Source organism: Bombina bombina, chromosome 8 (assembly GCF_027579735.1).
Source record: "Bombina bombina isolate aBomBom1 chromosome 8, aBomBom1.pri, whole genome shotgun sequence".
Taxonomy (NCBI): domain Eukaryota; kingdom Metazoa; phylum Chordata; class Amphibia; order Anura; family Bombinatoridae; genus Bombina; species Bombina bombina.
In genome coordinates, this window is record NC_069506.1 from 265,756,033 (window position 1) to 265,769,958 (window position 13,926).

The 13,926-nt window shown below is 38.3% G+C and overlaps 1 protein-coding gene across 1 annotated transcript in view; it reads right to left on the bottom strand.

The window, feature by feature from the left end:
• Positions 1 to 843: 843 nt before the first annotated feature.
• LOC128638183 (transmembrane protease serine 13-like) overlaps positions 844 to 13,926 on the bottom strand; it is a 145,850-nt gene continuing 132,767 nt past the window's right edge. Inside the window, exons 9-13 of the mRNA XM_053690047.1 lie at positions 6,577 to 6,743; positions 6,377 to 6,475; positions 5,128 to 5,270; positions 4,073 to 4,225; positions 844 to 1,713 (exon numbers count right to left, since the gene is read on the bottom strand). Coding sequence (XP_053546022.1) covers positions 1,696 to 1,713; positions 4,073 to 4,225; positions 5,128 to 5,270; positions 6,377 to 6,475; positions 6,577 to 6,743 — 580 coding nt within the window. The 3' untranslated portion in view covers positions 844 to 1,695. The remainder of the gene's footprint in view (positions 1,714 to 4,072; positions 4,226 to 5,127; positions 5,271 to 6,376; positions 6,476 to 6,576; positions 6,744 to 13,926) is intronic.

Sequence of the window (13,926 nt, forward strand, 5' to 3'; positions counted from 1 at the left end):
GAGAGAGAGATCAAAAGAGAGGGGAAAGAGAGAGCAAAAGAGAGGGGAGAGAGAGAGAAAAAGAGAGAGGGGGAGAGAGAGAGCAAAAGAGAGAGAGGGGGAGAGAGAGCAGAAGAGAGGGGGAAGAGAGAGCAAAAGAGAGGGGAGAGAGAGAGAGAGAGAGAGAGAGAGAGAGAGAGCAAAAGAGGGGGGATAAAGAGAGCAAAAGAGAGGGAGAGAGACAGAGTAAAAGAGGGGGGTTAGAGAGAGCAAAAGAGAGGGGAAAGATCAAGAGATAGAGATAGAGAGCAAAAGAGGGGGGAGAGAGCAAAAGAAAGGGGGAGAGAGAGCAAATGAGGGGGGATAGAGATCAAAAGAGAGGGAGAGAGACAGCAAAAGAGAGGGAGAGAGTGCAAAAGAGAGGGGGGAGAGAGCGCAAAAGAGAGGGAGGAAAAGAGAGGGGGAGAGAGAGCGCAAAAGAGAGGGGGGAGAGAGATCAAAAGAGATGGGAGAGAGAGATCAAAAGAGAGGGGAAAGAGAGAGCAAAAGAGAGGGGAGAGAGAAAGAGAGAGAGAGGGGGAGAGAGAGAGCAATAGAGAGAGAGGGGGAGAGAGAGAGCAAAAGAGAGAGAAGGGGAGAGAGAGCAGAAGAGAGGGGGAAGAGAGAGCAAAATAAAGGGGGATAGAGAGAGAGCAAGGGGTGGAACCACTGTACTGCAAAAAAATGGCCTGTGTACACAGGCTTTAGGACTAGTATACAGTATACATGCTTGGCCACAGCAAACAAGACTGGTACCGATTTCCGACAGGAGCATATTGCCCTTCGTTTGCAAAAAAAAAACAATTAAATGACGCTAAGAAAATATAAGTGTTAAAAGTGCTTTAAAACATTTATTTTGTATACAGATTGTTTTTCAATGTAGCTTTTTATTACAATATACATATATAAAACATATGCCTTTAATGTCCCTTTAAGTGAAATTTATATCCCTTTAACACATTGTTATTTCAGGAGCCATAGGGCAGCAAAGGGGGCAAATAGGTAAATCACATTTGTTTTGGAAAACTGATTGAAGATCCCATGACATGTTTGTTAAATATGGTTACCTGCCATCCTACAACTTCTCTATTTACTTTACATAGCCAGTCCCTCTCTTAGATCCATAAGTAAACATTCTCACACAATGATGGCAATGAGGAAAATATTTATAACCAAATCTACATTATTGTAACAGACTTTTTTTAAATGGATATGGGACACATCTAAATTTCACTATTGAAAAATAAAAGTTAGAAAATATTTGAAATAAAAAGAATCTTCCACTAATGCTTAAATATATAAATTAAATGATGGAGAACCAGTTTATATACTGTAGTATATTTTTTTCTGTGAGCCATTTTTTGTGAATTAATTATGTGCAATATTTTTTAAGCTCTACTCTAACTCCTGGTATTGCTTTATATCACCACCCCTTTAGCTCTCTGTAATATAATTCATTCTCATTGTTTTCCAGGTAGGAGGGCTTCTGATGACAGAGGTCAGATAATATTGTCCAGTCCTTGGTGATATACGTTTTATACAACAGTGTTTCCCCTTACAGTCTCTGGAGATTATCATCATGTATGTTATCATATAATCCCCATTATTTCTGTTCATTGGTCCTTTGGCAATAGATAGGAGTTTCTCTGTTTCTGTTGATTTAGCTCTTCCCAGTGGTCACTGATTCCTCTCCAACTATAGAAAGAAAATGAAACATTTAGGTACTTTCACCCTTCCTCAAGCTTTATGTGTTCTTACAATTTGTGACTTTGGGCATTTCTTTTCAACTGTGACCATAAAATGTTTTAAGTACTAGGTGATGTAATTTTGTCACCACTTTTCCCTAAAGGAGGGACATATTTACCACTGGAACGTCTTGTTTATGTTACTGAGTAGAGGGGAGGAGATCCTATGTCCCATAGATTCTTTGGGGTCGATTTATCAACCTCTTTGGCAGGCTTTCGCCTGCATGCTGTATTTAACAAGCAGCAGTCATGAAACCGTTGCTTCCCTAACCTTTTACCACCTCTCAGGTGGCGAATTTCAATCTCCCTGGTCTGGTCCGACTGGGGAGATTGACAGCTCCTGCCCACGCGTGATTGGCTCTGCGCGGGCTGGTGTGGCATTGCACACGAGTGCAAAATAGTGCTTGTGTGCAATGCTGAATTCCACCAGCGGAATTCAGCCCTCCAGAGGCGAGCTGTGGCGGTCAGGGGCGTGTATGTGCACCCCTGTCCGCCTCAGCTTGATAAATCGCCCCCTCTATCTCTTTTTTTGGTGGGTGGAGGCATATTCAGTGCTGACAGCTTTAGATGGACTATCATAGAATAAGTTAGGTTACAAAATAGAGGAGGAGACTTAGATAATCCCTTAGCAAAAAGAGAATTGTATTGGATAAACAAATTAAAAACTAGAACATCATATGGATTAAACTCTGAGTTTGATTTAATCATTTTTTGGTGCTGAGTCCAAGCTGGTGTCAAATAATAAGAGAGTAAATAAAGAGTTCATAAAATTACAGCATTTCTTTTTAGCTAATGTGGAAAATATTTGAGAAATTACAATTAGTGGCCAATGTACTTATTGTTTAAGTTTATATTAAAATACAATTTCTGAATTAAAGGGACACTAAACCCCAAAAATATTTATTATGATTCAGGTAGGCAATACTATTTTAAACAACATTCCAATTTACTTTTATTATCTAATTTTCTTCATTCTTTACATATACTTTGTTGAAGAAATAGCAAGGCACATTGGTGAGCCAATCACAAGAGGCATCTATGTGCAGCCACCAATCAGCAGCTACTGAGCCTATCTAGATATGCTTTTCAGCAAAGAATATCAAGCGAATGAAGGGGTCCATGTCCCTTTAACATAACTCACTGTATCTTTGATATAGGAGGAGTAGGATAAAAAAATACAATAAGTTCAATAGTAAGATTGAAGTAAAATGATGGAATTAATTAAAATAATAAAGTAATAAACAAATGTATAGAATAAAGAAAGTATAAAGAAAAAAATGTCATAACATCAGAAAGTCAAGCTGTGTTAAGGATATTACCACCTTCAAATTTGTTTAGTCCACCTTAAGTATTGGGGAAGAGTAAAGAAGGGGGTGCAATGATGTCATTATTTTTTAGAAAATAGGAGAGGAAGTACTCCTTTTTAAATGGTATTGTATAGATTGTGCAATACAGCAATGGTTATGGCAGTCACAGAAACACGTCAGCTGTCACTATTGACGCACTGATGTACCCTGTGAATTTTGTACACCGCATTTGTTTTTTTATCTGGATGGAATGAAATAATATTTTGCTTTTTAGATGGTGCTCCTCAACTTTATTTGAATAAAGCAGAATGATCCACATAAGTGGTGCATATCGTAGACTTCTTGTAATGCTATAGGACAGAGTCTGATCCTTCTTATGCTAAGGAAGCTATGGGAAGTCTAGATATGGGAGTCTATCCCCCCTTCTCAAGGTGGCATATATAATAAAGAATCGGTCAGACATGCCCTCTCCCACAAGGTGAGATATACAATGAGTAAGTTATGGTCATTAAGTTTTTCCCTCTTTGAAAGGGTGGCAGTCAGATACCATAAGGAAACTTTGGGAAATTGAGTTTGTCCCTTTTCCACTGGGTGTCCCTACTCCAGTGGGTGACATACATTGGGAAAGCTATGGGACATGGAATTGTCACTCCTCTGCTAGGTGACATACATCAGTAAGCTATGGAAAATGGAATGTGTCCCTTCTCCTGTGGCTGATATACATTATGAAGCTATGGAACATGGAATTTGTCCCTCTTCCATTGAGTGACATAAATTGGGGTTGGGAAAGCTTAGGAGCATGGAATTTATCTCTTATCCATTGGATGACATGCATAAGGGATGCTACAGGACATGGAGTGAATTCTTACTTCAAATGGCAACACATACAAGAAGGTAATATAAGACATGGAGTCTGTCCTCTTCCGTAGGGTGACACATAACATTATCAGTCATGTTGTAGAGCTGTGCATTTTCAACTTGAAGCCCAGCCCTCTCTCTTACCTCCATTTGTTGTAATATCCATTGCTGAAACTCTGTAACACGGGTGTATACTCCAGGTTTATTTGCCTGCCCACAGCCTGTACCCCAACTTGTCACACCAGCTAGATACCAGCGACTGTTTTGCTCACAAACTAGTGGACCTCCACTGTCACCCTGAAAAACAAAGTTAATACAGTATAGTCATTTATTGGGGTCAGATTAGTACTTGGGGATAGTAGATATGGTAAGATATCATTAACGAGGATGGCTTGACTCGGAATTAAAACTGTGGTACATAGAGAAGACATTGCAGCTTGCAAACTTAAAGGGACACTGTACACACTTTTTATATATTATTGATATGATAGAGTACCATTTAAATATAGCGTAAAAATGTGAAGGAGAAGCTCTTTAAATTTAACTTATAACTAATTTAGCCGAAGCTGTGTACTTCCTGCTATGGTCTATTGGCTGATAGGTACTTCCTGCTAATATAATATGGTGGTCATGAGCATTTGTACTTAAATGGACAGTCTAGTCAAAATTAACCTTTCATTATTCAGATAAGGCATGCCATTTTAATTTTATCATCAAATATGCTTTGTTCTCTTGGTATTCTCTGTTGAAAGCTAAACCAAGGTAGGCTCATATGCTAATTTCTAAGCCCTTGTATGCTGCCTTTTATCTTAGAGCATTTTGACAGCTAGAGGGCGCTAGTTCATGTGCACAATATAGATTACATTGTGCTCACTCCCATTGAGTTATTTATGAGTCAGCACTGATTGGCTAAAATACAAGTCTGTCAAAAGGGACTGAAAAAAGGGGGCAGTCTGCAGAGGATTTGGCAAATACAGAAATAAAAAGTATATTAATATAACCGTGTTGGCTGTGCAAAACTGGGAAATTGGTAATAAAGGGATTATCTATGTTTTCAAACAATAATAATTCTGGTGTAGACTTTACCTTTAACAGCTTATGAGCCTTAGCAGGAAATACACAGGCTAAAAACAATCATGTTAAATGTTGTTTTTTCATATGATAAGATGCCCCGTCACTGAGATCTGTGCCATTCTTACCTGACATGAGTCTCTCCCACCCCTGAGATCTCCTGCACACATCATCCTTGCAGAAATGGCTCCATTATACACCTCAACACTGTTGCACTTCTTTGTGCCGATTATAGACACTTGTGTCTGCATCAGGACCTGGGAGGTTTCCACTGGCAAACAAAGGGGGCACAATTAAACATGTGCACATCATCAGAGTTACCATATTAGTGAAGAGAAAGAGTGATGTGTAATAAAACTAAAAAAACAAAGCATCTTAAATGGACATTAAAGGGACAGTCTAGTCCAAAATAAACTTTCATGATTCAGATAGGGCATGTAATTTTAAACAATTTTTAATTTACTTTTATCACCAATTTTGCTTTGTTCTCTTGGTATTCTTAGTTGAAAGCTTAACCTAGGAGGTTCATATGCTAATTTCTTAGACCTTGAAGGCCACCTCTTTTCAGAATGCATTGTAACAGTTTTTCACCACTAGAGGGTGTTAGTTCACGTGTTTCATATAGATAACACTGTGCTCATGCACGTGAAGTTATCTGGGAGCAGGCACTGATTGGCTAAACTGCAAGTCTGTCAAAAGAACTGAAATAAAGGGGCAGTTTGCAGAGGCTTAGATACAAGATAATCACAGAGGTTAAAAGTATATTAATATAACAGTGTTGGTTATGCAAAACTGGGGAATGGTTAATAAAGGGATTATCTATCTTTTAAAACAATAAAAATTCTGGTGTAGACTGTCCCTTTAAACTCAACCAAATTCTACAATGCATATGAAAAAGTACTTCATAAAAAGGGACCTGAAACCTAAATTTTTTCTTATATGATTCAGATAGAGAATAAAATTTGAAACCACTTTCCAGTTTACTTATTTTATCTAATTCGCTACATTTTCTTATTATCCTTTGTTAAAGAATCAGCAATGCACTACTGGGAGTATTCTAAAAGGCATTGGGTGAGCCAATAACATGAGGCTAATATGTGCAGCCACCAATCAGAAGCGCCTCAGCCTACCTAGGTATCCTTTTCAACAAAGCATACCAACAAAACAAAGTTGTTTAAAGTCACATGCTCTATCTGAATCAAGAAAGGAAAAAATTGTGTTTCATGTCCCTTTAAACAAGTTAAAATGATCTTTTCACAAAAAAATAAAATATTAATTTAAAGCTATGAAAATGTGGTCTGATTCTGATTATAGAGTATCACCTGTTACAGAAGAATAATGCCCGCCCTTCCACAAACTTCTCTCCTGTGAACTTACCAGCGCTTGGGTTGGTTCTACCAAATCCACTGATCCAGCACAGACTACCGTCAGCAAATGTTTGAGAGGTCATAGGAAGACAGGCAGGCTGAATAGAAACTGGGGGAAAGAAGAGGAATTAGTCGCCTGGATTTTTATTTCTCTGCAACACCCTCCTCCCCTGCAATTTGCTTTATAAGTCCATCTTTTTGATTTATTACCAGAGAAGGTGAAAGGATTCTTCAGCTTCATCAGAGCCAAGTCATAATCATCAGAGTTTGCATTATAGTCTTCATGTCGTACAATGACTTTCACCTCCGACATAAAGCGGAGATCGTTCTGGTTTACTGTGCCAGCATATACCCTCCAGTAGATAGGATTAGCAGTTCTGCCAGAAAAAAAAAAAGTAATTATAATTTTTTGTGTGTCTGAGGCGTGTGTGTGAGAGAGAGCGCGAGGGAGAGATAAACAAGAAAGAAAAAAGAGTGAAAGAGTTAAAGTGTAGGAGCGAGTAGTTACAACAGGAATAGTTAAAGGGACAGTCTAGACCAAATACTTATTCTCTATTACTTATTTCTACATACCAGACTAGCATCTTGCAACAGATTGCACATCTATAAGCTTGTAAAAAGTACATGAACATTTTTTAAATAATCATTGTTTGTTAGCAGCCGAAAATGGCCACCAAGCTCCGCCCACAGCTTCCTTTTAAGTTAGCTGTTATCTTGTATGACAGTTTAGCAGTGCACGTTTATTATTTTTCAGTTAGTGATTTCAATTGCACATGCACAAATCAGCGTGTGCGAGTAGGAAAATATATTCACTAATAGACAATCGCAATTGGAGAAATTTAACAAACCACAATATACACGCAATCAGTGGACGGAGCTTGGCAGACATTTCTTTCATGTAATTAGCAAGAGTCCATGAGCTAGTGACGTATGGGATATACATTCCTACCAGGAGGGGCAAAGTTTCCCAAACCTCAAAATGCCTATAAATACACCCCTCACCACACGCACAATTCAGTTTTACAAACTTTGCCTCCGATGGAGGTGGTGAAGTAAGTTTGTGCTAGATTCTACGTTGATATGCGCTCCGCAGCAAGTTGGAGCCCGGTTTTCCTCTCAGCGTGCAGTGAATGTCAGAGGGATGTGAGGAGAGTATTGCCTATTTGAATGCAGTGATCTCCTTCTAAGGGGTCTATTTCATAGGTTCTCTGTTATCGGTCGTAGAGATTCATCTCTTACCTCCCTTTTCAGATCGACGATATACTCTTATATATACCATTACCTCTGCTGATTCTCGTTTCAGTACTGGTTTGGCTATCTGCTATATGTAGATGAGTGTCCTGGGGTAAGTAAGTCTTATTTTCTGTGACACTCCTAGCTATGGTTGGGCACTTTGTTTATAAAGTTCTAAATATATGTATTCAAACATTTATTTGCCTTGACTCAGAATGTTCAACTTTCCTTATTTTCAGACAGTCAGTTTCATATTTGGGATAATGCATTTTAATTTAACATTTTTTCTTACCTTAAAATTTGACTTTTTCCCTGTGGGCTGTTAGGCTCGCGGGGGCTCAAAATGCTTCATTTTATTGCGTCATTCTTGGCGCGGACTTTTTTGGCGCAAAAATTCTATTTCCGTTTCCGGCGTCATACGTGTCGCCGGAAGTTGCGTCATTTTTTGACGTTATTTTGCGCCAAAAATGTCGGCGTTCCGGATGTGGCGTCATTTTTGGCGCCAAAAAGCATTTAGGCGCCAGATAGTGTGGGCATCTTATTTGGCGCGAAAAAATATGGGCGTCACTTTTGTCTCCACATTATTTAAGCCTCATTTTTTCTTGCTTCTGGTTGCTAGAAGCTTGTTCTTTGGCATTTTTTCCCATTCCTGAAACTGTCATTTAAGGAATTTGATCAATTTTGCTTTATATATATGTTGTTTTTTCTCTTACATATTGCAAGATGTCTCACGTTGCATCTGAGTCAGAAGATACTACAGGAAAATCGCTGTCAAGTGCTGAATCTACCAAAGCTAAGTGTATCTGCTGTAAACTTTTGGTAGCTATTCCTCCAGCTGTTGTTTGTATTGATTGTCATGACAAACTTGTTAAAGCAGATAATATTTCCTTTAGTAAAGTACCATTGCCTGTTGCAGTTCCTTCAACATCTAAGGTGCAGAATGTTCCTGATAATATAAGAGATTTTGTTTCTGAATCCATAAAGAAGGCTATGTCTGTTATTTCTCCTTCTAGTAAACGTAAAAAATCTTTTAAAACTTCTCTCCCTACAGATGAATTTTTAACTGAACATCATCATTCTGATTCTGATGATTCCTCTGGTTCAGAGGATTCTGTCTCAGAGGTTGATGCTGATAAATCTTCATATTTATTTAAAATGGAATTTATTCGTTCTTTACTTAAAGAAGTCCTAATTGCTTTAGAAATAGAGGATTCTGGTCCTCTTGATACTAAATCTAAACGTTTAAATAAGGTTTTTAAATCTCCTGTAGTTATTCCAGAAGTTTTTCCTGTCCCTGATGCTATTTCTGCAGTAATTTCCAAAGAATGGGATAATTTGGGTAATTCATTTACTCCTTCTAAACGTTTTAAGCAATTATATCCTGTGCCGTCTGACAGATTAGAATTTTGGGACAAGATCCCTAAAGTTGATGGGGCTATTTCTACCCTTGCTAAACGTACTACTATTCCTACGTCAGATGGTACTTCGTTTAAGGATCCTCTAGATAGGAAAATTGAGTCCTTTCTAAGAAAAGCTTATCTGTGTTCAGGTAATCTTCTTAGACCTGCTATATCTTTGGCTGATGTTGCTGCAGCTTCAACTTTTTGGTTGGAAACTTTAGCGCAACAAGTAACACATCGTGATTCTCATGATATTATTATTCTTCTTCAACATGCTAATAATTTTATCTGTGATGCCATTTTTGATATTATCAGAGTTGATGTCAGGTTTATGTCTCTAGCTATTTTAGCTAGAAGAGCTTTATGGCTTAAAACTTGGAATGCTGATATGGCTTCTAAATCAACTTTACTTTCCATTTCTTTCCAGGGTAACAAATTATTTGGTTCTCAGTTGGATTCCATTATTTCAACTGTTACTGGTGGGAAAGGAACTTTTTTACCACAGGATAAAAAATCTAAAGGTAAAAACAGGGCTAATAATCGTTTTCGTTCCTTTCGTTTCAACAAAGAACAAAAGCCTGATCCTTCATCCTCAGGAGCAGTTTCAGTTTGGAGACCATCTCCAGTCTGGAATAAATCCAAGCCAGCTAGAAAGGCAAAGCCTGCTTCTAAGTCCACATGAAGGTGCGGCCCTCATTCCAGCTCAGCTGGTAGGGGGCAGGTTACGTTTTTTCAAGACAATTTGGATCAATTCTGTTCACAATCTTTGGATTCAGAGCATTGTTTCAGAAGGGTACAGAATTGGTTTCAAGTTGAGACCTCCTGCAAAGAGATTTTTTCTTTCCCGTGTCCCAGTAAATCCAGTAAAAGCTCAAGCATTTCTGAAATGTGTTTCAGATCTAGAGTTGACTGGAGTAATTATGCCAGTTCCAGTTCCGGAACAGGGGATGGGGTTTTATTCAAATCTCTTCATTGTACCAAAGAAGGAGAATTCTTTCAGACCAGTTCTGGATTTAAAAATATTGAATCGTTATGTAAGGATACCAACGTTCAAGATGGTAACTGTAAGGACTATCTTACCTTTTGTTCAGCAAGGGAATTATATGTCCACAATAGATTTACAGGATGCATATCTGCATATTCCGATTCATCCAGATCACTATCAGTTTCTGAGATTCTCGTTTCTGGACAAGCATTACCAGTTTGTGGCTCTGCCGTTTGGCCTAGCTACAGCTCCAAGAATTTTTACAAAGGTTCTCGGTGCCCTGCTGTCTGTAATCAGAGAACAGGGTATTGTGGTATTTCCTTATTTGGACGATATCTTGGTACTTGCTCAGTCTTTACATTTAGCAGAATCTCATACGAATCGACTTGTGTTGTTTCTTCAAGATCATGGTTGGAGGATCAATTTACCAAAAAGTTCTTTGATTCCTCAGACAAGGGTAATCTTTCTGGGTTTCCAGATAGATTCAGTGTCCATGACTCTGTCTTTAACAGACAAGAGACGTCTAAAGTTGATTACAGCTTGTCGAAAACTTCAGTCACAATCATTCCCTTCGGTAGCCTTATGCATGGAAATTCTAGGTCTTATGACTGCTGCATCGGACGCGATCCCCTTTGCTCGTTTTCACATGCGACCTCTTCAGCTCTGTATGCTGAAGCAATGGTGCAAGGATTACACGAAGATATCTCAATTAATATCTTTAAAACCGATTGTTCGACACTCTCTAACATGGTGGACAGATCACCATCGTTTAATTCAGGGGGCTTCTTTTGTGCTTCCGACCTGGACTGTAATTTCAACAGATGCAAGTCTCACAGGTTGGGGAGCTGTGTGGGGATCTCTGACGGCACAAGGAGTTTGGGAATCTCAGGAGGTGAGATTACCGATCAATATTTTGGAACTCCGTGCAATTTTCAGAGCTCTTCAGTTTTGGCCTCTTCTGAAGAGAGAATCGTTCATTTGTTTTCAGACAGACAATGTCACAACTGTGGCATACATCAATCATCAAGGAGGGACTCACAGTCCTCTGGCTATGAAAGAAGTATCTCGAATTTTGGTTTGGGCGGAATCCAGCTCCTGTCTAATCTCTGCGGTTCATATCCCAAGTGTAGACAATTGGGAAGCGGATTATCTCAGTCGCCAAACGTTGCATCCGGGCGAATGGTCTCTTCACCCAGAGGTATTTCTTCAGATTGTTCAAATGTGGGAACTTCCAGAAATAGATCTGATGGCGTCCCATCTAAACAAGAAACTTCCCAGGTATCTGTCCAGATCCCGGGATCCTCAGGCGGAGGCAGTGGATGCATTATCACTTCCTTGGAAGTATCATCCTGCCTATATCTTTCCGCCTCTAGTTCTTCTTCCAAGAGTAATCTCCAAGATTCTGAAGGAATGCTCGTTTGTTCTGCTGGTAGCTCCGGCATGGCCTCACAGGTTTTGGTATGCGGATCTTGTCCGGATGGCCTCTTGCCAACCGTGGACTCTTCCGTTAAGACCAGACCTTCTGTCACAAGGTCCTTTTTTCCATCAGGATCTGAAATCCTTAAATTTAAAGGTATGGAGATTGAACGCTTGATTCTTGGTCAAAGAGGTTTCTCTGACTCTGTGATTAATACTATGTTACAGGCTCGTAAATCTGTATCTCGAGAGATATATTATAGAGTCTGGAAGACTTATATTTCTTGGTGTCTTTCTCATCATTTTTCCTGGCATTCTTTTAGAATACCGAGAATTTTACAGTTCCTTCAGGATAGTTTAGATAAGGGTTTGTCCGCAAGTTCTTTGAAAGGACAAATCTCTGCTCTTTCTGTTCTTTTTCACAGAAAGATTGCTATTCTTCCTGATATTCATTGTTTTGTACAAGCTTTGGTTCGTATAAAACCTGTCATTAAGTCAATTTCTCCTCCTTGGAGTTTGAATTTGGTTCTGGGAGCTCTTCAAGCTCCTCCGTTTGAACCTATGCATTCATTGGACATTAAATTACTTTTTTGGAAAGTTTTGTTCCTTTTGGCCATCTCTTCTGCCAGAAGAGTTTCTGAATTATCTGCTCTTTCTTGTGAGTCTCCTTTTCTGATTTTTCATCAGGATAAGGCGGTGTTGCGAACTTCTTTTGAATTTTTACCTAAAGTTGTGAATTCCAACAACATTAGTAGAGAAATTGTGGTTCCTTCATTATGTCCTAATCCTAAGAATTCTAAGGAGAAATCGTTGCATTCTTTGGATGTTGTTAGAGCTTTGAAATATTATGTTGAAGCTACGAAATCTTTTCGTAAGACTTCTAGTCTATTTGTTATCTTTTCCGGTTCTAGAAAAGGCCAGAAAGCTTCTGCCATTTCTTTGGCATCTTGGTTGAAATCTTTAATTCATCTTGCCTATGTTGAGTCGGGTAAAACTCCGCCTCAGAGAATTACAGCTCATTCTACTAGGTCAGTTTCTACTTCCTGGGCGTTTAGGAATGAAGCTTCGGTTGACCAGATCTGAAGCTTCGGTTGACCAGATCTGCAAAGCAGCAACTTGGTCCTCTTTGCATACTTTTACTAAATTCTACCATTTTGATGTATTTTCTTCTTCTGAAGCAGTTTTTGGTAGAAAAGTACTTCAGGCAGCGGTTTCAGTTTGAATCTTCTGCTTATATTTTTCGTTAAACTTTATTTTGGGTGTGGATTATTTTCAGCAGGAATTGGCTGTCTTTATTTTATCCCTCCCTCTTTAGTGACTCTTGTGTGGAAAGATCCACATCTTGGGTAGTCATTATCCCATACGTCACTAGCTCATGGACTCTTGCTAATTACATGAAAGAAAACATAATTTATGTAAGAACTTACCTGATAAATTCATTTCTTTCATATTAGCAAGAGTCCATGAGGCCCGCCCTTTTTTTGTGGTGGTTATGATTTTGTATAAAGCACAATTATTCCAATTCCTTATGTTATATGCTTTCGCACTTTTTTATCACCCCACTTCTTGGCTATTCGTTAAACTGAATTGTGGGTGTGGTGAGGGGTGTATTTATAGGCATTTTGAGGTTTGGGAAACTTTGCCCCTCCTGGTAGGAATGTATATCCCATACGTCACTAGCTCATGGACTCTTGCTAATATGAAAGAAATGAATTTATCAGGTAAGATCTTACATAAATTATGTTTTTCAGCTCTTAAACGATGAATATAAAAAAAGTTTAATGTACTTATTACAAGCTTATAGATGTGGGACCAGTTGCAGGAATTTTCTCTGGTAACAATAAGTTATCAAACATTTGTATTGGGTCTATACTGTCCCTTTAAAGAACATAAACAACAACATTGAAAAAATAAAATTTACCAAAACTTTAGAAAATAATAATAATAATACTACTACTACTACTACAGGTAGAAAACACTTTAATCCAAAGTGCTTGGGACGGGTAAAGGTTTGGATTTCTGAATATTTGCATCTGTAAAATGGGACAGTTTGGAGAGGGGATAAAACCAAGTGTAAACAACATTATCATATTATTTAGGCAATATTTATAGGTCATAATACAGCTTTTAGATGTAAGCTAAAGGTAGTTTTATATAATTTGTAATACATTTGTATACATAGTACCATGTACCATCGGAAAGGTAATACAGTACTGTAATCAGAAATGTAAAGGTTGTTGTTTTCAATAAATAGAATATTATTTGCAGCTTAGTACACACAAATCAAACCAAAGACAAAAGCATAGAAGATAGTGACTTACAGGTGGAAAAAAACAAGTAATTTTTGATCATTTTATTTAAAAAAATATATATTAATTTAAAAGTTTGGCTTTCAAATAAGTTTGGATTTTGGAATTCTGGATTTGGGGATTTGTACCTGTAATACAAATAGAGGTGTACATATTAAGGGTTCTGTGAGTGAATATGCAATTAATCTCAACAAATTAGATGATTGGTTAAATGTGT